The 24354-nt window shown below is 39.4% G+C and overlaps 2 protein-coding genes across 2 annotated transcripts in view; both read left to right on the top strand.

Annotated features, from left to right (window-relative positions):
* Positions 1-8589: 8589 nt before the first annotated feature.
* Positions 8590-24354, top strand: part of LOC5567129 (heat shock protein 67B2) — a 30064-nt gene continuing 14299 nt past the window's right edge. Inside the window, exon 1 of the mRNA XM_021841100.1 lies at positions 8590-8924. The gene's annotated coding sequence lies outside the window, so the exon portion shown is untranslated. The remainder of the gene's footprint in view (positions 8925-24354) is intronic.
* On the top strand, positions 8936-10733 carry LOC5567139 (heat shock protein 67B2). Its single transcript, XM_001651494.2, has 4 exons — positions 8936-9259; positions 9525-9716; positions 9986-10145; positions 10209-10733. The coding sequence occupies exons 1-4, from the start codon at positions 9073-9075 to the stop codon at positions 10291-10293; spliced, it is 624 nt and encodes a 207-aa protein (XP_001651544.1). The 5' UTR covers positions 8936-9072; the 3' UTR covers positions 10294-10733.

A 24354-nucleotide genomic window follows, 5' to 3' on the forward strand; every position in this document is an offset into this window, starting at 1 on the left:
AGTGCTTCCGGAGTAAGGACTATGCACGTTTATGATGCTTAAGTTGAAGAACCGGCCTTTGAGCCTCAACTTGCACATTCTTTCGTTGATCGGCCACCACCCGATCACGCGCCTCTGCATATCACCCATCACTATAAAAGCTGTTCCCAGCTCACGTGTGTTGCCGCAGCTCTGGTAGATGGTATGATTACCTCTAAACGTTCGCACCATCGAACCTGTCCAGCACACCTCCTGCAGCGCTACGATGTCGAAATAACGTTATACGATTTCCATTACCCACTTGTCCCACGGTACCTTGCATGATACCGATGAATGACCTCATATTATTTGATCGATAATAAAAATGAGCGTTTGAAGAAAAAATTGTTTGAAAATAAAATTTGGAATGAAATTGAAAATAGGTTCGATTGCTGAGCTCATTTCCAAAACAAATATCTTCCTAAGTTCAGCCTCAATTTTAGGCTAGACTTAGGAAAATGTTGCTGATACATATGAAATTTGAACAATACACAAAAAAATCATTGAACCTGCACTAATCAGACATACTATATTCTTATACAAAAAAAATGGGACCCAACCATGTTCTGAAAATTGACCAAAAATTGACATATCTTTAAGCATAAAACACAAAAAGTTAATGAGAAACATACACTCCCGTACAAAAGTTTGGGTTCACCCCCTTAAAAACATGCAAAAGTGTTCAGTCCATATCTCTGGGATTACACGTCCAATTGAAACTCTCTAAGCCGCATTCGAAAGGCAAAGAGTTATTCCTACTTCGTATGTATTTTTTCAAAAAACATTCTCTGAACTTTGTATACTAAATTTTTACCCAAAGTTGCGACATTTTTCAAAAAACACACTGAAAAATCATATCTAATTTCCTTAGCATTGGATCGACCAAAATTTTAAATCAAAGTGTCATTAGAATCGTAATCATATGCATTGAGTTGAAAATCTCTTGATTTTGCGCACTGATCCGTAATATGTCACAATTTGATCCATAATATGAACAATGATCCATAAGATGGTTTTCAGAAACCGATACAATTTTTAATTTTTATGCAATCCTATGTAAATATTATACTCAAAATAGTTTACTAACCGAAGTTCTAATTTGAAACGATTCGATTCGTGCTTTCAAATTACCATTTGACGTTTTCCATGTTGTTTTATTGAATTTTATAGGTTGGACTCCACACTATTTGATCCATAACTGTAGGGTCACGGTATATGGTTACCAAAGACCGATTTTTATTATTATAAAACACGCATTATGCGAAACTTCAAGTAACACTGTTTTAGAAAATAGGAACTTAGAAAGTTGGAACATTCTGAACGAATAGGGACCATTTTGAGCTTATTAAAGTAGCTCCAATGCAAATGCAATGCAAATCTGAAAGACACTCTCCTCTCATCATGAGCAGTATCAAACACAACACGTTTAATAAGAATCCTGAAGGGAATAATATGAGCATCCTGAAGAAAGCCGATGAGGATTCTGAATGGATTTAGATAACAATGAAATCCCTGGAAGGATACCGATAGGTTTCCTGGGAAATTTCGGGAAGATTGCTGATAAGAACCCTGGAAGGTTTCTTTAAAAAAAAAATCCTGGACAGTTTCTGGTGACAATACTGGAAGGTTGATGAAAATCCCGATAGGAAGGGAACGGACCTGGTGTAGTGATTAGAACCACGCCGAGGACCCGGGATCGAATCTCATCCCCAAGGTAGTCACTTATGCCGTCAATGTAATAGTGATGACTTCCTTCGCAAGGGAAGCGAAGCCGTTGGTTCCGAGATGAACTAGCCCAGGGCTGAAAATCGCGTTAACCCTTCCATTACCAACCCCCCTAAACGAGTGTTGGAAAAAACACGTTTTGGGCTGTAACTTTTTTGTTTTTTGATATTTTTAAACCAAATTTTGACACAAGAAGCGCATATCTTTCTAGTTTGAGGGCTTGGACAGAATTTTAGGATTGGTCACCTGGTTCCGGAGTTATTCCGGAATCAAAATGGGTGTTTCGAAATGGCCACTTTCGAAAAAGTGAATTTTCAATATGAATTCAGCTGATTTTTTACAATGATTAGCTCTATAACGATGAGGACGGATGTCTACAAGGCCATCATGGTCATTGCATGCCGCGGATCACAATTTCCGGATGTTCCGGGGAACCGGTTCCGGGGTCAATTATTAAAAATCTGTGAACACTGTCATGCGACACATCAAACTTCATGATTTTTCAAATGATTGCATTCTATGACTGAGCTGCACAGTTCAGAACCCATTTGGCCACTTTGGAACCGGTATCCGGGTTCCGAGGAACCGGTTCCGGGGTCAATTATTAAAAATCAGTGAACACTGTCATGCGACACATCAAACTTCATGATTTTTCAAATGATTGCATTCTATGACTGAGCTGCACAGTTCAGAACCCATTTGGCCACTTTGGAACCTGTATCCGGGTTCCGAGGAACTGGTTCCGGGGTCAATCATTGAAAATCAGTAAACAATGTCATGCGACATATTGTAATTATTAATATATTGGGATTCTGTGGAACTGGTTCCGGAGTAATATTTTTTAGGATGAGTCTTCGAAGGTAAGTAAATACTGCCATACATCATACTTCAAGATTCTGCAAATTATTGTATTTCATGGCTAAACTGCACTGTATTGACCTATTTGATTTTCAAGCAATATATGCTATCAAGCGGCATATCTAACATAATAATATACCAACAACTTTTGCGTCATATGGGTGATTTGCACAATGTAGAACTCATTCGGTCACTTAGGAATCATAATGTGATTTACAAAGAACCAGTTCTTGGACCAGTTTTCGAAGCCGTGTTAATACTTTCATACGACAGATCAAATCACTGCAACGATTTTGAAGCTGTCGAAGTACATATGATTATTCTGAGACTGATATAAGTTTAACTGGGTGCTAGTTTTACATCCTTTGATTGCTCATAATTATTTAAAACTAATGGTCCCGGCCTGAGACGAGACTCGCGGAGATGGTCTTCTTTTTCTGCGATTGCTGAGTTTTTTTTTTTATTCCACTCAGTGTTTACATCAAACTTGCGCAAACCGTTCAAGCTATCACATGACCATCTCAGCAAAAAACTATTGCGTTTTCATCACACCGAAGCATAAACGGCATTTCGAGTGAAATTTCATGCCAGAAAACGTAGAAGACATTATAAATAACTAGTTCTGTGTTTAGATTTATCAGCATCTTTAGATAAACTGCTCCGCTGACTCAGGTTTTAATAATACCTTAAATTTAATACAATACTTTTCACTTATTCAGCCATAAAAACGACGGGCTGCATTTGACGTTTGGTGACAGCAGCATCTGGGCTGCATATGACGTTGATATTTTTCCTCTTCGCGAGTCTCTCTCAGGTCCCGGCAAACTTTGTCTTGCCATCAAGTAGGCTGTTCATTTAAAGTTTTTTCTATGAAAGTTAACGATCTTGCCGTTGAAATTGTATCCAGGATCACTTAAATCACCTTAAATTACTAAAAAAAATTACAGGAGAAATACTGAAAAAATACGAAAGAATACTACTCTTGAAATTGTAACACAAATTGGTTTAAAAATTCATCAGCTAATCAGAATAGCTTCAGGAATCTTTTCAGAAATACCAAAAAGTATCTCTAATTTTTTATGTAGTTTTTCAAATATGACATCTTGCAATCAGAAATTCTAAAGAAATACCTTAAATAAATCATGGAAATTTCTAAAAACATTTCTATAGAATTCTGAATTATCACTTATAGAGCTCTACACTAAAAATAACCCACACGTTCGATCCATATTCTTTTCAACGTGGATTTGTCGTGACAAATGGCAAGTTGAAATAACGTGTAAAAATTGTAATTCTGTTAAGGTTGGACTTTGGTTCGATAGCAAAGGCTTTTACATACAATTTCAACGTGTTTTGTAATTGCGATATCAATCACTAGTAGAACTAGTTTGCCTAACATGACAAGGACTTGCATATGACGCATGACATGTTTATTAATATGTTATTTTTTGGGAAACGTGCGCCCGTAATGGGTGCCTGGTATCAGAAAATCAAGCAATCGCTACCAAGGATGGAAAAAAATCAGCTCTAATGACAAACAACACGGTATTTGAATGGTCTAAGAGGGCCGTCGCTCTTGCAGCAACATGATTTCAACACCTCACCACACGCGCTAATCATAGATATATGAAGCATCCGATGAACTGTTTGTCGTAGGACAAAGGGTTTGTCGGATATTGTAACACGTTGCGATTACTGCGAATTAATTTAAATTTCACGGATAAACTTTCTCACATACCATGCACGATTGACTTTCAGATTAAAACCGACAAGCTAGGAGACAAATCGTGGAATGAAATCGGAAAAATCCTCCAAAATCATGACTTCGATTCGCGAACAATTGATCGTCAGCTCACAGGCCGATCGATTCATTTTTCGCGGAGCGGAGTTTGTTGTGATGGCTTGACGACTAAGGGTTTATCGTTGTTGCTTTGATCGCATGATAAAGAACAACCACGATGCATCATTTGTTATATCATGATCACTAGATTTCCATCCTTGATCGCTACAGGTCGGACTCGATTATCCGAAGTATCGATTTTTTTTTCACTCCGGATAATCGAATCACTAAGAAAAAAAATGTTATCTTTGATAAAAGAACTTAAATATTATCTTTTTTCGTTATTTTATTTATATGATGTGGTAGCGTAGCCAGAAGGAGCGGTGGTAGGGGTCTCTACAAGAAAAACAAATTTGACCAGCATACACAAAAAAACAACCCCCCTTTTCTTAAATACGTTCTAAACTTCATATTGTATATTGCAATACCAAATTATCTCAGATTTATGCTTAAAAATTGAAAAACAAAAACATCAAGAAATAAATTCCGGATAATTGAGTCTAAGATTCCGGATAATCGAGTCCCCAATGTAAAGTAATGTGTTTTACATTTGAATTCGGATTGCCGATAGCGACTGGTTTTACACCATCGATTGATGTGTTTTACAATTAGATAAAATGCTCGTGTGAAACACATTGATCGAGCTTGTAGAATGTTTTCAGTGTAAAAAATTTCTCAAGATATTGCTTCACAAGAGAAGATTTCTCTATAAATATTTCTGGAGGAATTTTTGAAAGACATGTTTAACTGTGATACAGTCTACTCTCCACATCTCGATATCGAAGGGACCTTCGATATAAGGAGAGATCGAAACAAAAAACATTTGTGTAAATGAACACTAGATTGAAAATCACTCCGTTATCAGAAAAATAATAAACAAACAGACGTCATTTCCCCAAGTAACCACAAGCATTATAACATTGCACGTAATCTACTGCATATCAACACCATTGATGCAACATTGCTTTTATTCAACAAATTTCAAGAGCTGTCAAGCAATAAAGCATTAACCCTACATTACAAATGTATCAATGCACTAACATCACTTTATAAATTGTACTGCTGCATTAATATTACTTTATAAGTTGCTTCATTGCTTTATCGTCCTTTTTGCATTAATTTAACTGTAAAAGTGCCCTTTTCCACTTTTAAACGACTTTAATGGTAGGCTTACGACAATGCAGCTGCATTATATATGCAATTATATAATGCTCCATGGTTACTTGGTTGCAGAAACTTTCCTATGGAACCTGCGTTTTAAATTCTCAAGAGTGAGTTATGGAAACTTAAAAATATATACAGTCATCTCTCCCTAACTCGATATTGAAGGGACCATCGAGTTAGGGAGGTATCGAGACACAGAACTCAAATTTTTCAATTTTTGAAATTTTGATTATTTCGACAAAGTACATTCAAAATAGTAAATTAAATGTGAAAATAGTAAATTTTTAGTAAAATTAGCAACGTGACACTTTTTACATAGTCTTAAAAAATACAATTTTTTATTACCCTGAAATGACCTGTCAACCTTCATATTACTATCACTATAATCATAATTATCAAATTTATGAAATTTATTAACATTTTGAGAATATTCGAAAATTTTCATGGAAATATCGAGTTAGAGAGGTAAACTTGCATAGGAAACTGAAACAGATCGCATCGAGTTAGGGAACATCGAGTTAGAGAGGTATCGACTTACAGAGGGATCAAAGTATGCTAGATTGAAGGGACCGCGCTTTCCATCGAGTCAAGGGAAATATCGAGTTACAGAATATCGAGTAAGGGAGAGTTAACTGTATAAGACATCCATTAAGTCACCAGGTATTATTTACGCACCTTCGAGACGGTTCCTCGGAAACCAGGATATCGGTTCCAAAGTGGCCACATAGGTCCCAGCCATTGCAACGTATTTATGAAATATACTATCTTTAAAAATTTTAATGTTTGGTGTATCGTATGACAGTATAAACTCATCTTTTGATCCCGCAAATGATTCCCCAGAAACCCAGATAACGGTTCCAAAATGACCATATGAGTTCTGCACTATTTGAAAAATCGTGAAGATTGATGTGTCGCATTATAGTATTTAGTCACCTCTGAAGATTGACCACGAACCGGATTCTCGGAATCCTTGAAATCGGTTCCAAAATGGCCAAATAGGTCCCAGGCTTTGCAGCTCACCCATAGAATGTAATGACTTTCAATATCACGAAGTTTGAGGTGTCGCATGACAATGTTCACTGATTTTTAATAACCCAACCAGTTCCTCGGAAACCCGGATACCGGTTCCAAAAAGGCCAAATGGGTTCTGAGCTATGCAACTCAGTCATAGAATGTAATCATTTGAAAAATCATAAAGTTTGATGTGTCGCATGACAGTTTTCAGTGATTTTTAATAATTGACCCCGGAACCGGTTCCTCGGAACCCGGATACAGGTTCCAAAGTGGTCAAATGGGTACTGAACTGTGCAGCTCAGTCATAGAATGCAATCATTTGAAAAATCATGAAGTTTGATGTGTCGCATGACAGTGTTCACTGATTTTTCATAATTGACCCCGGAACCGGTTCCTCGGAACCCGGATACAGGTTCCAAAGTGGTCAAATGGGTACTGAACTGTGCAGCTCAGTCATAGAATGCAATCATTTGAAAAATCATGAAGTTTGATGTGTCGCATGACAGTGTTCACTGATTTTTCATAATTGACCCCGGAACCGGTTCCTCGGAAATACGGATACCGGTTCCAAAGTGGCCAAATGGGTTCTGAACTGTGCAGCTCAGTCATAGAATGCAATCATTTGAAAAATCATGAAGTTTGATGTGTCGCATGACAGTGTTCACTGATTTTTAATAATTGACCCCGGAACCGGTTCCTCGGAACCCAGATACAGGTTCCAAAGTGGCCAAATGGGTTCTTAACTGTGCAGCTCAGTCATAGAATGCAATCATTTGAAAAATCATGAAGTCTGATGTGTCGCATGACAGTTTTCAGTGATTTTTAATAATTGACCCCGGAACCGGTTCCTCGGAACCCGGATACCGGTTCCAAAGTGGCCAAATGGGTTCTGAACTGTGCAGCTCAGTCATAGAATGCAATCACTTGAAAAATCATGAAGTTTGATGTGTCGCATGACAGTGTTCACTGATTTTTCATAATTGACCCCGGAACCGGTTCCTCGGAACCCGGATACCGGTTCCAAAGTGGCCAAATGGGTTCTGAACTGTGCAGCTCAGGCATAGAATGCAATCATTTGAAAAATCATGAAGTTTGATGTGTCGCATGACAGTGTTCACAGATTTTTAATAATTGACCCCGGAACCGGTTCCTCGGAACCCGGATACCGGTTCCAAAGTGGCCAAATGGGTTCTGAACTGTGCAGCTCAGTCATAGAATGCAATCATTTGAAAAATCATGAAGTTTGATGTGTCGCATGATAGAGTTTACTCGCTTCCAAAAATGGCCCCGGAACCGGTTCCCCGGAACATCCGGAAATTGTGATCCGCGGCATGCAATGACCATGATGGCCTTGTAGACATCCGTCCTCATCGTTATAGAGCTAATCATTGTAAAAAATCAGCTGAATTCATATTGAAAATTCACTTTTTCGAAAGTGGCCATTTCGAAACACCCATTTTGATTCCGGAATAACTCCGGAACCAGGTGACCAATCCTAAAATTCTGTCCAAGCCCTCAAACTAGAAGGATATGCGCTTCTTGTGTCAAAATTTGGTTTAAAAATATAAAAAAACAAAAAAGTTACAGCCCAAAACGTGTTTTTTCCAACACTCGTTTAGGGGGGTTGGTAATGGAAGGGTTAATAAAGATAGGAAAAAAAATCTTGATGTCCGTAATATGAATCAAAACGGTAAATGAATGTATTTATTATCGACTGATTGATAACAAAATGGACATTGACGAAATATTACTAAAAATAAAATCGAAACAAATATCCCCATAAAATACCATTTTGCGGGTTAATTACGTTATCCAACCAAAACGCTGATAGCGATGATTGCAATGATGATTGATGCTGACCGCTCAACGTCTTACTGAGCTTTTTTAGAGCAAGTTAACCAAAGCTCGCTCTAACTCTACTCAGAATAACTTCACCTCATCTCAATTTCTCGGTATGTCTGTATAGATATAGGTAGCAGCTACACAAATAGCAACGCAGTTACTATAGTGCGTGTATCGTGTGTTTACGAGAGCATAGATACCGAAAATCGCTACCCACATTCAAGGACCGCGTAATTTTCCTTCTTCCATCATAAATATTGCAGAAGAAGTTCACTACGCCTCGCAGTTGAACAACCTCCTCCACAAACAAACCAGAATCCCCACTCCTGTTCACAGACGATTCCCGTTTTACTGGCCTGCTGCGTGTATATCGTTCTATACAGTGAGAGTGCGAATTGCATAACCGCTTCTAACCACCACATCACGTAGACACCGGCCTTCCTTTTCGTGTTAGGAAAAAAAGGTAAATAATCATTCACTGTATCTCGTGTCGAAATTCGGCGCAACCCAGTTTATCAGTCGCAGTCATCGAAGCTAGTCGCTCGTACCCATTTTGTTTCCAATCAATTTGCATTTTTTTGCAATTTCGGTGCATCCCAAATCTAATCAGGATGAGTCTAAACTGTTTGAGAATCGCTGCTCAACGTGTCCGCGCCGGTTCAAGAATTGTCCAAAATGCTGGAAATGTCCGTTCGTACAATGTCGCAGTTGGCAAGGTAACGCCGATCAGTGCCTGCTACCACCATCACAGTATTCGCAGTAGTGATAAATTTCAAGGTTATCCTTTGGAACTTCGAGGTGAGTATCAATGCGAAAAAAAGACGATCAAATTGCTCCAAAGGCGTGGAATTGAACTGTGAAAAAACTGAAACCGGTTAAATTCCCCCCAAATGTACACCAATACAGAGAGGAAGATCGTTGCATTAAATCACGGTGATCTCCACCCGTGCTTTTTAGTTGCATGTAGTCTTCCACGTCAAGCAGTGAATCTTGGAAAAAATAAAGAAAATGACGACACGTTCGCGACTAGCATTGACCTCATTGACGATTGTTCTAATCGTAGGCGCCCATCGTTGCTATAGTGAGCAATGCCCCGAGAACAAGTACGATCCGAACTGCATCGATTTTCGTCAGGTGGCCACCTACGATGAAATCGTTGATCTGCCAAACCATCCGGAAGTGTTGCTCATCGATGTACGCCGACCGGATGAACTGGCCGGCACTGGAACCATTCCGACCAGCATCAATATTCCGCGTATGTATCCATATTGGAGAATTTAAGGTGAAGATAAATCGAAGTCAAACATCAAACTTTCAAGAGCACAAATCTAGAAAACTAGACAACGGTTTGAGCTGAAAACTTGATCGATTGGTCACTCTTTGATGGTGACTAATCGATGAAGTTTTCAGCTTGAACGGCTGTCTAGTTCTCTAGATTAGTGCTCTAGAAAATTTGAGATTTGTCTTCATCTTCACTCTAAGTGCACACTTGTGAGAATAAAAAATCATCATCATACATTTCAGTCGACATCGTCGAGGAAGAGCTGAAACTCGCCCCGAAGCAGTTCGAAAGCAAGTACGGTCGTCCGAAGCCTGCTTACGATTCGCCCATCATCTTCAGCTGCCGATCGGGAATTCGAGCCGGAAACGCGGCCTACATTGCCGACACACTTGGATTCACAAAGTAAGCCGTTACATCAATTCAGCTTGATAAGCCTCACAAATTTAACTCTCCGTTTAATTTCAGTGTCAAGAACTATGTCGGCTCCTGGCTGGACTACGCCGAGAAGAATGGCCTTCCGCAGGAACCTCAGGAAAACAAATTCTACTGATACACTACTACTAGCTTTTATAAGTGTGTGCATGATGGAAACGTAATAAACAAGTCTCCTACGGCGGAATTAGCGCCCCTTACGAGCAGTGTGTCTTCTTTTATGTTTTGATCTATTTTTAGAAGAGCATTGCTTCCGTTCGGTGAGAAGTAAGTGGTGAAGGGGAGACTGGGCTTCAAAGGGGTGGGGCTACTACGATAAGTAATAGGGGAATGGTTGCTTTGTCCATCCCATGGTCAACCTATGGCGCATAGATTGAGAACAAAAAAATGAAGCCCAACTTGTTTTCCATCTTGTTTTGGCATCGTGAATTTGATCACGTTCTACTTTCAAGTAAGATCAATGTTGGAGATTAAGATTAGTAATAAGTGCGACAAGCCTATTTGAATGTGTCTCCTAATTTAGTGTTTCATGTGTCTACTAGTCGTACCTGCATCATTGTAAGCAAACAATGAAGGATAATGCGGAAGCGAAGTTAATCGATTGCTCTCCAATCGTTTTAAACCTAAGTAAGGATTAGAATGTTCTGTTCTGATATTGGAAAATTTTAAGTCATTTTTATTATTATAATTTTTAAATGTAAAAACTCATTGGCATTTCAATAAAGATAATCGTATTCTTCAAGCTAAACATTCTATATCTTGATATCTTTCCTTTGTCCCGGACTGAAAAACTCAATGTTTTTAATAAAGCTGAAATAACAACTTGGCTGATGTCGCTGATGTAGATCCACATTTTCTATGTGAGCGTCCTATAAAACATAAATTATGTATAACATAGATGACTCATTTCTGTCAGCCCTTATTTTCGAAACGTTTTTGCAGCCTCTTTTAAAGTATAAAAAAATGTATCAATGTTTTGTCCTTCCTATGTTATGCATATTCTTAGTAACTAAACTGGATTATTAGAGATTTGGAGAAAATTCGACTATGGAACCATGAAAGCGAGAAGTTCTACGCAAGAATAGGCAAACAAAATCTAGTCAGTACAGGTCGGACTCGATTATCCGGAGTATATTTTTTTTCACTCCGGATAATCGAATTCTCCGGATAATCGAATCACTAAGCTAAAAATTGAAATCTTTGATAAAAGAACTTAAATATTATCCTTTTTTCATTATTTTATTTATATGATGCGGTGGCGTAGCCAAAAATTTTTCTAGGAACAGTAGGGGTCTTTACAAGAAAAAAAATTTTTTGACCAGCATACTCAAAAAAAAACACTTTTTCAAACCCCCTTTTCTCAAATTCGTTCTAAACTGCAAAACCATTCATATTGTATATTGTAATACCAAATTATCTCAGATTTATGCACACAAATTGAGCAACATGAACATCAAAAAACAAATTCCGGATAATCGAGTCTAAAATTCCGGATAATAGAATTCTGGACAATCGAGTCCCCGGATAATCGAGTCTCCGGATAATCGAGTCCGACCTGTACTGTATTACGCAGAGCTACGGATATATAACTATTCCTAAAATCCATTTTGAGGATTTTTTATCTTCTAAAAAAACCATTGACGTAGAGTGTTGATTTTGAACAGCATCTATGGTTTTATGAACGTTAAAATTGACGTGGTTTGCCTCCGTGGTTTACTGGTTTCGAGGCTAGTATTTCGATCGGCCGAAATCGTGAACTTAATTCTGTAGCACCTTTAAACGTGATTTTTTCGGAATGGTGTCTTCGGACGAAAATTTTCTAAAAAATATAGCTCATATATTGACGATTAATGTTAGTTCGCAACTTTGCCACGGGCGGAGCTGCGAAACTATTTGTTTTGAAATGACGATCTTTAAATATGATGTCTTCGGCAAAGTTATAGATAATTCAAATACAAACAACTTTGCCAAAGACACCTAGTGTGTATTCAGCCGCATTTCCTAAATAAGGGAGTATTTTATGAACGACCCCCTAAAACTAGTTTTTCTCGTATACTTTGAAAATGCGAAGTTTCCGGTTGCAACAATGTTCTACAAAATTCTGTAAACAGTCAAAATGAATCATTCTCTAGAAGACACTAAGTTTCTAAAGATCAAGGAAAAGCAGTTATAACCATTTAAGTACAAAAATCAGTCATTTTTGGGGTCCTCCTCCTCCTTTCTGGCGTTACGTCCCAACTGGGACAGAGCCTGCTTCTCAGATTAGTGTTCTTATGAGCACTTCCACAGTTATTAACTGAGAGCTTTCTTTGCCTATTGACCATTTTTGCATGTGTATATCGTGTGGCAGGTACGAACATACTCTATGCCCTGGGAATCGAGAAAATTTCCTTTACGAAAAGATCCTCGACCAGCGGGATTCGAACCCACGACCCTCAGCATGGTCATGCCGAAAAGCTGCGCGTTTACCGCTACGGCTATCTGGGCCCCATTTTTGGGGTCCGTGTATTTATTCGGGTGGCAGGTGGTGGCAGATGAAACCTAGTAGGATTCATAATACATCATTAGTAGTCGTAAATGTCGATAGTGTCATTATTATCCCTTTTACTTAGAGGAAGTTTCATCAATGACTCTTATTACCCTATAGTACTTAGTTATATAATGGGTAGAGGGCTATGTGGCTCCATACTTCTTCTTTTTCTTCTTCTTAACACATTCTTTATCATTACGCTCAACCAATAGGTTCCAAATACATTATTGAAGAAAGTTCTCAATCTCGAGAAATGACGGTTTACGAAATGACTCGCCCTACAACTATTTTTCACTTGAGATTTTTGAGTTTTTTCGTACATCCCAAGTAACCAAATAGCACTTTAATTCGCTCTGCGGGCTAGCATTATACAGCAGACACGCTTAATTGGTCGAATAATTGCACTATAAGACCAAAAAGATGAATTAGCAGGCTAGTGCAGGCTAGTTGAAACTTAACAAAACAAGGCAACAAAATGTCAAAAAAATAAAACAAATGAAAGTCACAAATATTCACACAGAGAGTCGGGATAAAATTTCTACATAGTTACGACGTATTACTTGACGGGACAGGTAAAAATCAAACCCTTCAGCAACCCTATTGAACATGCGTTGAAGACCGACCATAGCACTGTTTTGACCATAGTTAGTTCGTCGCAATGGTAACCTCAACATAGCATTGTTACGCAACGTCCTGGAGTGAGCACTCGCATTGATAGATTCCAGGAGCGCAGGACAGTCTATTCTTCCTGAAAGCAAGTCAGCCACTACCATCGTTCTATTGACGTCTCTACGGGTCTGCAGTGATTCCAGTTGAATGAGTTGACACCTACTTTGGTAGCTAGGCAACCGGAACGGGTCTCGCCATGGAAGTCGACGGAGAGCATAACGGATGAAGCGACGTTGCACTGACTCTATCCTCTCCACGCCGTTACGGTAATACGGATGCCAAACTGCGGAGCAATATTCAAGTGTGGCCCGAACTAATGAGCAGTACAAAGATTTGAGACAATATGGATCCGTGAAATCCTTGGCAATACGGAAGATAAAACCCAATGTCCTGGAGGCTTTCTCGATGACATAGGACAGATGGTGTTTGAACGTCAACTGAGCATCCAGAATAACGCCAAGATCTTTAACATCTTCTACTCGTTGAAGCACCTTTGCCTTGAGCTGGTAACAGAACATGATGGGCTGCAGTTTGCGTGAGAATGAGATAATCGAGCATTTCTCAGGATTAACTGTCAATCGATTCATGTCGCACCAAACTACAAAAACATCTAAATCATGTTGAAGAGCAACGGCGTCGGCGATGGTACGGACCCGCAGAAACAGTTTTAGATCATCTGCATAAGATAATCGAGGTCCTTTAATTACTATGTTGACATCGTTGAAGCACAGCAAAAAAATCAGGGGTCCCAAATGGCTTCCTTGAGGTACTCCGGAAGTTGCCGTGAAAGATTCGGAAGAGAATCCTGCCAACTCCACAGTCAAGCGACGATCAGTCAGATACGAGCTGAACCAGCGCAACATTAGGCCCCCGACACCGAGCCTTTCCAACTTAGCGACAGTTATTGCGTGGTTTATTTTGTCGAACGCAGCGGTCAAGTCGGTATAGATCACATCCGTCTGGGCTCGATCAGCAAAGCTGTCGGCAATGTGTGAAGTAAGGCACAACAGGTTTGTCGTTGTGGAACGCCCCGATACGAATCCGTGTTGATCCTTGGTTGGTTTCATGACTATCAACTCGAAGAGCTTAGAAATACAACAAAGTGCTGAAATTCCTCGATAATTATTGACATCCTTACGATCGCCTTTTTTATGCACAGGAAACATAGTAGCAGTTTTCCAGGCCGCAGAAAAACGTCCACTATTTAACGATAGGTTGAATACATGGCGTATAGGAACCAGCAAATTGACGATGTGCGCCTTCAGCAAAACAGATGGAATTCCATCGGGACCGGGGTTCAACGATGATTTTAACCGTGCAGCCGCCTCGATGATCATATTATCATCGACAGTGAGCATGTTGAACGTTTCACCGAACAAAGGTACGTTGTTTGCAACATTCGCAACGTGTTCTTCGGCTAACTCCTCTTCGCAGAAAACGCTGGAGAATTTTTTAGCAAAAAGGGTGCAGATATCATACCAATCGAAAGCTACCTCTTCATCTAGCTTCATAACGGAGGGGAGACCAGATTGCTTCCGTTGTTTGTTTACATATCTCCAGAATGATTTCGGTTTCGATTTTAGATTCAGCTAAACCTGCTGCTGATACCGTTTATAACAACGTCGACTAGCGTTCTTGTAAGCATTATTGACTCTTGCGTAGTGATCTTGAAGTGAAGGCGTGCGGTGTTTAGAATAGAGTCTCAGAGCAGCTCTTTTTGAAGTCTTAAGATGGCGTAGCTCGCGGGTTTGCCACGGAGGACCCGAAGAAGAATGAACTTGGGCACATGCCTTTCGATAGCGTGTTCGATTACATGAGATAATGTCAAAGCAGCGGTGTCAACATCATCGGAGTCGAGTACGTGAAGCCAATCCACATATGAAAGAAACTCCGCTATACTCTGTTGGTCAGCGTTACGAAAATCGTAGTAAACTGGAGAGATTCACGGTGGCGAATTTCGTTGTGTTGAAGAGCGATAATCAGTGGACGATGATGGGCAACATTCTTCACCAAGGCGACGGGGGCCGAAGTTATCAGCGGTGCCACATCCCGCGCACTAACAAAGCAAAGGTCAAGACAGCGATTGTTTTCGTTGAGTACATTGTTAATTTGTCGCAGCGTAGCAGTACTGTAACAATCAAGAAGTCGGGACGCAGCGGCATGGATAGAAGAACGGCCAAGATTTGGGTGCATGAAACCATTGCCGCAAGTTTGCCAGGATATTCCGGGAAGATTAAAATCGCCAACAACAACAATCTCGTCTTCGGGATTCGCTGCGGCAGAAATATGAATTATGGACTGGTTATGTGTTTCGATTGAAGCCATATCTCGCGTTCGGTCCGGGGGGATGTAAATCCCACACAAAAATAGGTTACGACCGGAGAACTCGATCTTCACCCACACTTGCTCGATACTAGCCCAAGAGTCGTTATCAATAGGCTTAGATTTCAATTTTTTCTTGACCGCTACAAGAACGCCACCACCAACAGATTTGGTACTGTTTCTAGCGCTACGATCACATCGGAACACCTCATATGAAGGTCCGAAAACTTGACTGGAAAAAGTACGGGAATCGTTTCCGTTAAAACGATAATGTCGAAACAATCGTCGGAAGTCGCCAAAAGGTAACTATTAATGTCGCAATTCATTCCGCCAGCGTTTTGGTAGTAGATCATAACATCGTGAGAAGTGCGTTGGGAGTCAGTTAGTACACGACGAATTTTAGAGTCAGTCTTCGGGCGCCGGAGGGTGTTCCCTAGTTCCGGTTGGGTCATAACTTCCGCACCAGGGGGGGGCCGACTATCCGAAGCCTCATCTACACGTCTTAAATCCATGACATCCGGTAGGGGGAGTGTGAAGTGATCACGCGACCCATTCCAGCAATCTAAGATGTCAGAGCGACGAGCAAACTCCAAAAGAGCTCCATCGACAGAAAACATTGAAGAAGGGCCGGCTTCAGACATCTGAGCATCACCATTTGCGGAACTCCAGAGGTCGTACATCCGTGAATCAATAAGAGCATACTCGGGAATGCGGCTTCTATGATTGTTTCCGGCAGGTACTGCCGACGGTCCTGGTGAATCGGAGTTTGAAGCTAAGCCTGACAGTTCTTCGAGTACGAAGAAACAACAGGAACTTCAGGAAGCGAATTGCTCGTATTGATGTCGTACTTGTCTGAGATACGATTTCGGAAGACCCCATCTTCCAACTCACACGCAGGACCGGGACGGCTGCTGGCCGATGGCGGGAGGGGCTCGACTGCGGTGAGTGAAATAGAGGCTTCCTTAAGGCTTGCGGCTAATTTGCGTCCCGGTGTCCGATTAAGAAACGCTGAACATGTTTGAGTTGGTGAAGATACATTGCCTGGAAAAGATGATCGGAAGACCCCATCTTCCAACTCACAAGCAGGACCGGGACGGCTGCTGGTCGCTGGCGGGAGGGGCTCGACTGCGGTGAGAGGAATAGGGGCTTCCTTTAGGCTGAGGGGAAGAGTGCGTCCCGGGTCATCACTTATTCCATTAGAACCACTTCAACAAATTTCAAGAGCTGTCAAGCAATAAAGCATTAACCCTACATTACAAATGTATCAATGCACTAACATCACTTTATAAATTGTACTGCTGCATTAATATTACTTTATAAGTTGCTTCATTGCTTTATCGTCCTTTTTGCATTAATTTAACTGTAAAAGTGCCCTTTTCCACTTTTAAACTACTTTAATGGTAGGCTTACGGCAATGCAGCTGCATTATATATGCAATTATAGAATGCTCCATGGGTACTTGGGGAGCCTCAATATCGGATCATTTTGTAAATGTGTATTGCAACCATAAGAATTGCGTTAACATTTAAACAATTATTTGATTCGCAGAATAGTGATTCAATGATTTAGTCTTCTCTCAACAGAATATTTCACAGAAAATTTCACTTGCTATAGTGTCCATGTACAAAAAATAGCTAAAACCGCAAGCGAAAAATAATTGTATGGCGAGTCATTTTGTAAAGACTTATTAAGAACTTTCTTCATAAAAGTATTGTGAATTTTCTTGGAAGATGGATTTGAAGGGATATTGCTTCAGCTGGTTTGAAATCAGCGGTAAATTTCAAGGGGCACTCTAATACATTCAGGCGGTATGAATATCTTCTAACTCAATAGGATTGTGGCTCGCAGTTACTCACAATTCCCATAAAACATCTGTGCATAGACGATTCTAGATATATCCATTACATTGAAGTCCAGTTTCGAACACATTTCTAAATATTTGATTGAAATTTTATTTAATTTAAAATTTTACCCAAATTAAATTTTCCAAATATGCATCAAAACGCCCCTCAAAATATGCTTCCCTCCAGCTCGTAGCATAAGCAACATAAAAAAATTGTCAAAAGGAATCAAAACAAACCACACAAAAATCGTGGTAGTGAAAAAGCAATCTCGCGTACGTGTTGCACCAACGGCAACGGTGTATACAAAAATGTCAGAGATTCAGTCGATTTCGAATACATCTCTCTCTTTCATCGACCGACTATTTGGACGGCGATTTGAGGAACGGCGGTTTAGAACCGCCGTGTCCAATCTGGAAATCTCCGTACAATAATTGGAACCTATGAAGTGTGCGTAATGATGAAGAATGTGTCAAGAAGAAGAAAAAGAAGCAGTATGGAGCCACATAGCCCTCTACCCATCATATAACTAAGTACTTTACCCTGTAGTAAGAGTCATTGATGAAACTTCCTCTAAGTAAAAGGGATACTCGTGGATAATAATGACACTATCGACATTTACGACTACTAATGATGTATTATGAATGCTACTAGGTTTTATCTGCCACCAACTGCCATCCGAATAAATACACGGACCCCAAAAATGACTGATTTTTGTACTTAAATGGTTATAACTGCTTTTCCTTGATCTTTAGGAACTTAGTGTCTTCTAGAGAATGATTCATTTTGACTGTTTACAGAATTTGTATGTTTACTCTAATAAAACGTCTTGAAAGTCAAATATTTTTTATCACAAAAACTTTAATAACTTTTGAACTAAAATAGATATTAACAATCTTTTTGCATGAAAATTTGCGTTTTGTTAAATTCTTAAAATCGTTCATAGACCCCTTTGCCGTCTATGATGACTTTCAGAACTTAACAAAACGCAAATTTTCATGCAAAAAGATTGTTGATATCTATTTTAGTTCAAAAGTTATTAAAGTTTTTGTGATAAAAATTTTTGACTTTCAAGACGTTTTATTAGAGATACAAAAATAACACATCTGTAATTATTTGATATAATATACAATTTTATTTTGTCTTTCGAACGCCATCAAAAGATATTTTTTATGTTTGCCCCAATCAGAGATATTCACAATCAAAGTAGGCATGTTTTTGAGAGAAAAACAACAATTACTCCTAAACGGAAGGAGATAGCGAGTTTTTTCACTCATCAAATTACGCATTTTTCAAAGCTCTAAAAGTGTTTCATAGACTACTTTGATGAGAAATTTGAATTGAAAACTCTAGAGCCAGAAAACCAGTTTTGTTCGGACCACCCTATGTCACCGTAGGAAAAAAGCTCTAAATCGGTCAATTTGAAAGATACAAAAAAACTTTTTTGGCAAAGTTGCTTGAAACTGAATGGCCTATAACTTTGCTGAAGCATGTATAATATAATTTCTACAAATAAGAAAGTTAGTTACACAATTTCTATGGAACTGTGGTCCACCCTAATTTTCAATAAAACCAAACAAAGGGCTCAACTAATACAAACAACTTTGTAGAAGATCGTTTTTGTCTAATGTTTCATTCTAAAGCTCAAAATGCATCTTTCCGCGTAAAACTGATTCCTGGACCATAGTGCAATGGTGTTTCATTTGGGCATGCTTGCATTCATCGTTGCTCTGTTTGCAAAATAAAATGAAGTATATGGTTGCAGGTATATAAAGTGTAAGTCCTAGTGATGTTAATAATTAAGTAATACTTATTGGGGACTTGTTAGAAGTTGTTAAAGATTCTGCTAATCTTCGAACATTTGTGACATATTTGTTTCCAGTGTAGTTATAATCCTGTTGTGGCTGAAATGTTGAATAGGATATTTTTACAAATATTTTTACAAACAAATTTTATTAAGCAAAATAAATAAGGCAGACTTCGGTGGACTGGTCACTTTATCGAAAGTAACATCAATTGTATATTAGATTTTTTTTTCTTAGATTTCATTTTATTGAACTAAGCAAAATGACCTCAGAAATCGCCCTGTGCTCAGATTTGATGGACAATTTTTTTTGCATAATAACGGTCTGTCGGGGTACCGTGGTAGTGCTAGTCATGTTCTCGACTAGAGCGAAACCATGACAACTTCTTTTCCAAATGGAAGTATTTAGGGCAACTTCACCGGTCTTCAAAATCACAGGTTTGGTCCCAAATGTTTGGACCATGTTAAAATGTTCTATTTTTGTTTCATACCACTTTTATGGTCAATTTTTTGGAACAAGCTTATTTCCTGGTCCATTTTTGGTTGGATTTGGACCAAGATTTGAGCTTTTCCATATCTGGGTTGACACATGTTTGTTTACCACTTCGGATGTTTGTCCCTGAAACGGGTGAAGGTGCAACAGTTGAGAGTGATTTAACAAAAAGGCAAGCAAACAAAGGATGCCAGAAGAAAGCTAACAATTTCGGTAACATACAAGAAACGAAGGAAAGCAATTTGGAATTTCAAAGAAAAGAGAAGAATTTTTTAAAATATGTTCTAAGAATATCTCCGGAGATTTGCTCCAAGAGTTTCTGCGGGGGTTTACTCCAGGGATTCTTTCGGGTATTTCCAACAGGAATTCCTCCATTATTCAGGGATTTTTTCCAAAGAATCTATTCGGCGATTTCCTTTATCAATTTTTCTGGGGATTATCACCAGAGACGTTTTCTAAGAATTTCTCCGGGGATTTGCTCAAGGAATTTCTCAGGGGATTTACAATAGCAATTCTTCGGACATTTCGTCTAGAAGTTCTTTTGGGGATTTCGTCTAGAAATGCATTAATAAATCCGAAGCTTTGCTGCTTCGAAGCTTTCAGGGATTTTTCCAAAGACTTTATTCAGAGATTACCTCGAGGTTTTTTTTTTCTTTGGAATTTAACCAGGAATTTCTCAGGGGATTCCCTCCACGAATTCCTCCGATATTTTCTCCACGAATTCCACCAGGGATTGCAAAGATTCCTTCGACGATATCCAAGAACTCCTCCGAGAAATTCCTCATGGAATTTCTAATCGCAATTCCTGGGCATGCCGTCCAGAACTACCTTTGGGGATTTACTCCAGAAATTTTTCCTGGGATTTCCTCAAGAAGTTCCTCCAAGGATTTTCACCAGAAACTCCTCCAGGGATTTCCTCCATGAATCTCTCCGAGAAATTCTTCCAAGGACTTCCGCCAAGAACTCCTCTGGCGATTTGCTCCGGGAATTCCCCCGCAGATTTTCCCCAGAAATTTGTTCCAAGAATTCTTCCAAGGATTTCCCCAAAGAACTCCTCCTGGATTTGCTCCAAAAAGTTCTCATTTCACATAGGAATTTTTCAGGTGATTTCGTCCGAGTCTTCCGAGCTTTCCTCTAGAAATTGCTCCAGGGATTAACTTCAGAAATACTTCCAGCAAACTCCTCTGGTGATTTGCTCCAGGTGCTTCTCCGGAGATTTTATCCAGAAATTTCTCCGGATTTTTTTTCCAAGTATTCCTTCTGAGATTTCCTCCAGATTCGGGATTTCTTCAGGAATTTCTCAGGGGATTTCGTCCATAAATGCATTAATAAATTCCTTCGGGAATTTTCAGAGTGTTCATTCGGGAAATTCGGGAAATTTCTGTGAGGATTTGCACCAGGAGTTTCACCGTAGATTTCCTCCAAGAATTCCGCCAGGAATTTACTCCATGAACTCCTACGAGAATTTTTCCAGGAATTAATCCGGGGATTTCCTTCAGGGATTTCTCCATTAATTTCTGCTGGGAGTTCTTGCAGCATTTCTTCCGGGAATCCCTCCAGGAATTGCTCCGGAGATTTCCTCTGGGAAGTCGCTCTAGGAATTCATCCGCAGATTTTCTCTAGAAATTCCTTCGGGGATTCCCTCCAGGAATTGCTGTGGCGATTTCCTACAGAAATTTCCCTGAGATTTTTTCATGGAATTCCTCCGGGGATTTACTCCAGGAATTCAACCGGGGATTTCCTCCAGGAATTGATCTGAGGATTTTTTCCAGGAATTAAACCTGGAATTTTTCCCAAGGTGTTCACAAGAATTTCCTCCGGGGCCAAGGATTTCCTACAGGGATTATTTCCAGAAATTCCACCGGAATTTTTTTTTTCCGAGAATTCCTCCGGGAGAGCTGCACCAGGAATTCCTTCATAGTTCCTCCTGATTTTTTTCGAAATTTCTTCAGGAATTTTTCAGAGTTCCTCAAGAAATTCCTCGGAAATGATACGGAGCTCCACTACGTATTCTACTGGAGTAACTTCGAAAAATTCCCTCCGGGAGTTCCCCAAGAGTTTCTCCGGGAATTTCCCTAGACTCCATCCGAGTTCCTCGTGTACTTTCTCCAGGATTTTTTAGGTCCTTCCATAAATTCTTCCGGATTTTCATCGGCAATTCCTCTGGATTTCATCCAGCAATTACTCAGAACTTCGTTCGGATTTCCATCTTCCAGAAATTCCTCTGGAGTTCCTACAGCGATCCCTCTGGATTTCATCTAGTGTTTCCTGTAAAGTTTCCCCGGAGCTCCATCGATTCTTCTCCTTCTTAGTTTCTCCGGAGTTCGTCAAGCAATTACCCCGGAGTTCCCCTAAAAACGCCTCCAAAGTTCCGCCAGAAACAAATGCAGAATTTCTCAAGGAACGCCTCCAGAGTTCCTCCAGGATTTCCTATGGAGATTCTCTAGGTAATCTTTCGGAGCTTCTACAGGAATTTTATGGAGGTCCTCCAAGAATTTCTTCAAAATTTCTCATGCAATTTTTTCGGAGTTCCAGATTTCCTTCGAAAATTCCTGTGGAGCTCCACCGGAATTCATTCGGATTTCCCCCATAGTTCGTTCAAGAATTTTATCGGAGATGCTCCAGGAATCCTTCAAAGTTCCTTCTGTAATTCCTCGAAATTCCTCCGGAGTTTCACTAGGAATTCTTCTGGAGAAACTCCGAGAATTTCCCTAGATTTTCTACGGGGAATCCTCCAGAATTCCTCCGGGAATTTCTCAATAGTTTCTCCTAGAATTCCTCCGGAGTTTCTTCAGAGTTCCTCCAGGAATTCCTTTCTTCCAGAAATTCCTCCGGAGTTCCAGCGATTCCTCGGATGATCCTCCGGAGTTTCACCAAGAATTGCTTCGAAGTTCTTCCATAAATTGTTCCGGATTACTCCCAGCGATTCTTCTGGATTTTATCGAGCAATTAACCGGTAGTTCCGTTTGAGCTCCACCGGGAATACCTTAGGGGTTCCTCTATAGTTTCTCCAGGAATTTAACAGAAACACCTCGGGAGTTGCTCTATCAATTCCTCGGGAGTAATTCTAGAATTATTCTGACATCCTCAAAATATTCCTTTAAAGTGCCTTCTAGAAGTCTTTCGGAGCAGCACCGTTAATTCCCTTAGATTTTCACGATTCCTCCAGCAATTCCTCGGGAGTTCCCCCATTAATTCCTTCGGAGTTTCTCCAGAAACTCTTCCGAGGTTCTTCCAGGAATTCCTCTCGGGTTTTTTTTTTATCTGAGAATTCCTTCAGACTTCCTTCGAAAATACTCCAGACTTTTCGAGGAAATCTTTCAAAATTTCTTAGGAAATTCCTCTACAGTTGATCAGGGAATTCCTGCAGAGTTTTTCTACGAGTTCCTCAGCACTTCTTCCAGGAATTCCTCCGAATTCGATAATTTGATGAATATATTTATTTTAAGATAATTAATGAATCTACTGACAACATCCTTGACAGAAACCTTCTGAGCTGCATAAAATCATCACACAATAATTTTCAGAAATTACAAAATAATGTAGAACATTTCTCGGTATGATTGCCAAAATGACAATATATCCTTGTACTAAATTGCAAAACAAAAATAAGTTGTACGAAGCTCGTTGCAGAATTACAGTATTCACCGTAAATATCCAAGTATGACCTGTGCTGTAAAAATCATCATTCTGCAAAAAAAATCCAACATAGTAATAATGACCGTAGAGAAACATTCATCGATCAAGAATTGGAAAACACCTAGCAATTTTCAAAGAGTAGGAGCGAATCCCCCATCAAAAATTATGTGATAGTTTTTTATTTCAATACTAGGCCGTAATTATATGAATGGGTCGAAAACTGAAGAAGAGCTGATAATTGATGGTTTTCCCATCTTCTTGGATTTTGTACAAATTTTGCAGAAAATACATCAATTTTTTTTTTCTAGATATGCACTAGAATGTTCCGAAGGATGTCATTAAGGCTCAAGAATCCATCATTCAATCATCAGCAATCATCAAATACGAAAAACCAGTTTTTTCGTTCAAATTTAAAGAAATCCCCATGAAAATCTATCATTGCAATCCAGATAGCAAGTGTAATGCAATGATAGATTTTCTTGAACATTGCTTAAGTTTTGAGCAACAAAACTGGTTTTGAAAATTTATAAAACGATGATGGATATTTTCCTCTTAATACTTTTCAACGAAAATTCCGTCAGATAGTTATTTTGATCAAATTCTAAAAAAAAGGTTTCTTGCAGGTTTCTAGGAAAAAGCAACATATTGAATGTTAACAAATGAAAATAATATATTAGGGCAGTTGAAGTGAAGATGCATCGAAGCCAAACCTCAAATTTTCAAGAGCACAAATCTCTAGATTTGAGAACTACCATTCGATTAAGCTGAAAATTTTATCGATTGGTCACCATCAGCGAGTGATCAGTTAAGGCTCAACAAAAGCCTCATTCTACTTTCAGCTTGATAAAACTATGTTTCTGCTTAAATATCGAACAACTGTT

The sequence above is a fragment of the Aedes aegypti genome, chromosome 2 (genome assembly GCF_002204515.2).
Source record: "Aedes aegypti strain LVP_AGWG chromosome 2, AaegL5.0 Primary Assembly, whole genome shotgun sequence".
Classification (NCBI taxonomy): Eukaryota; Metazoa; Arthropoda; class Insecta; order Diptera; family Culicidae; genus Aedes; species Aedes aegypti.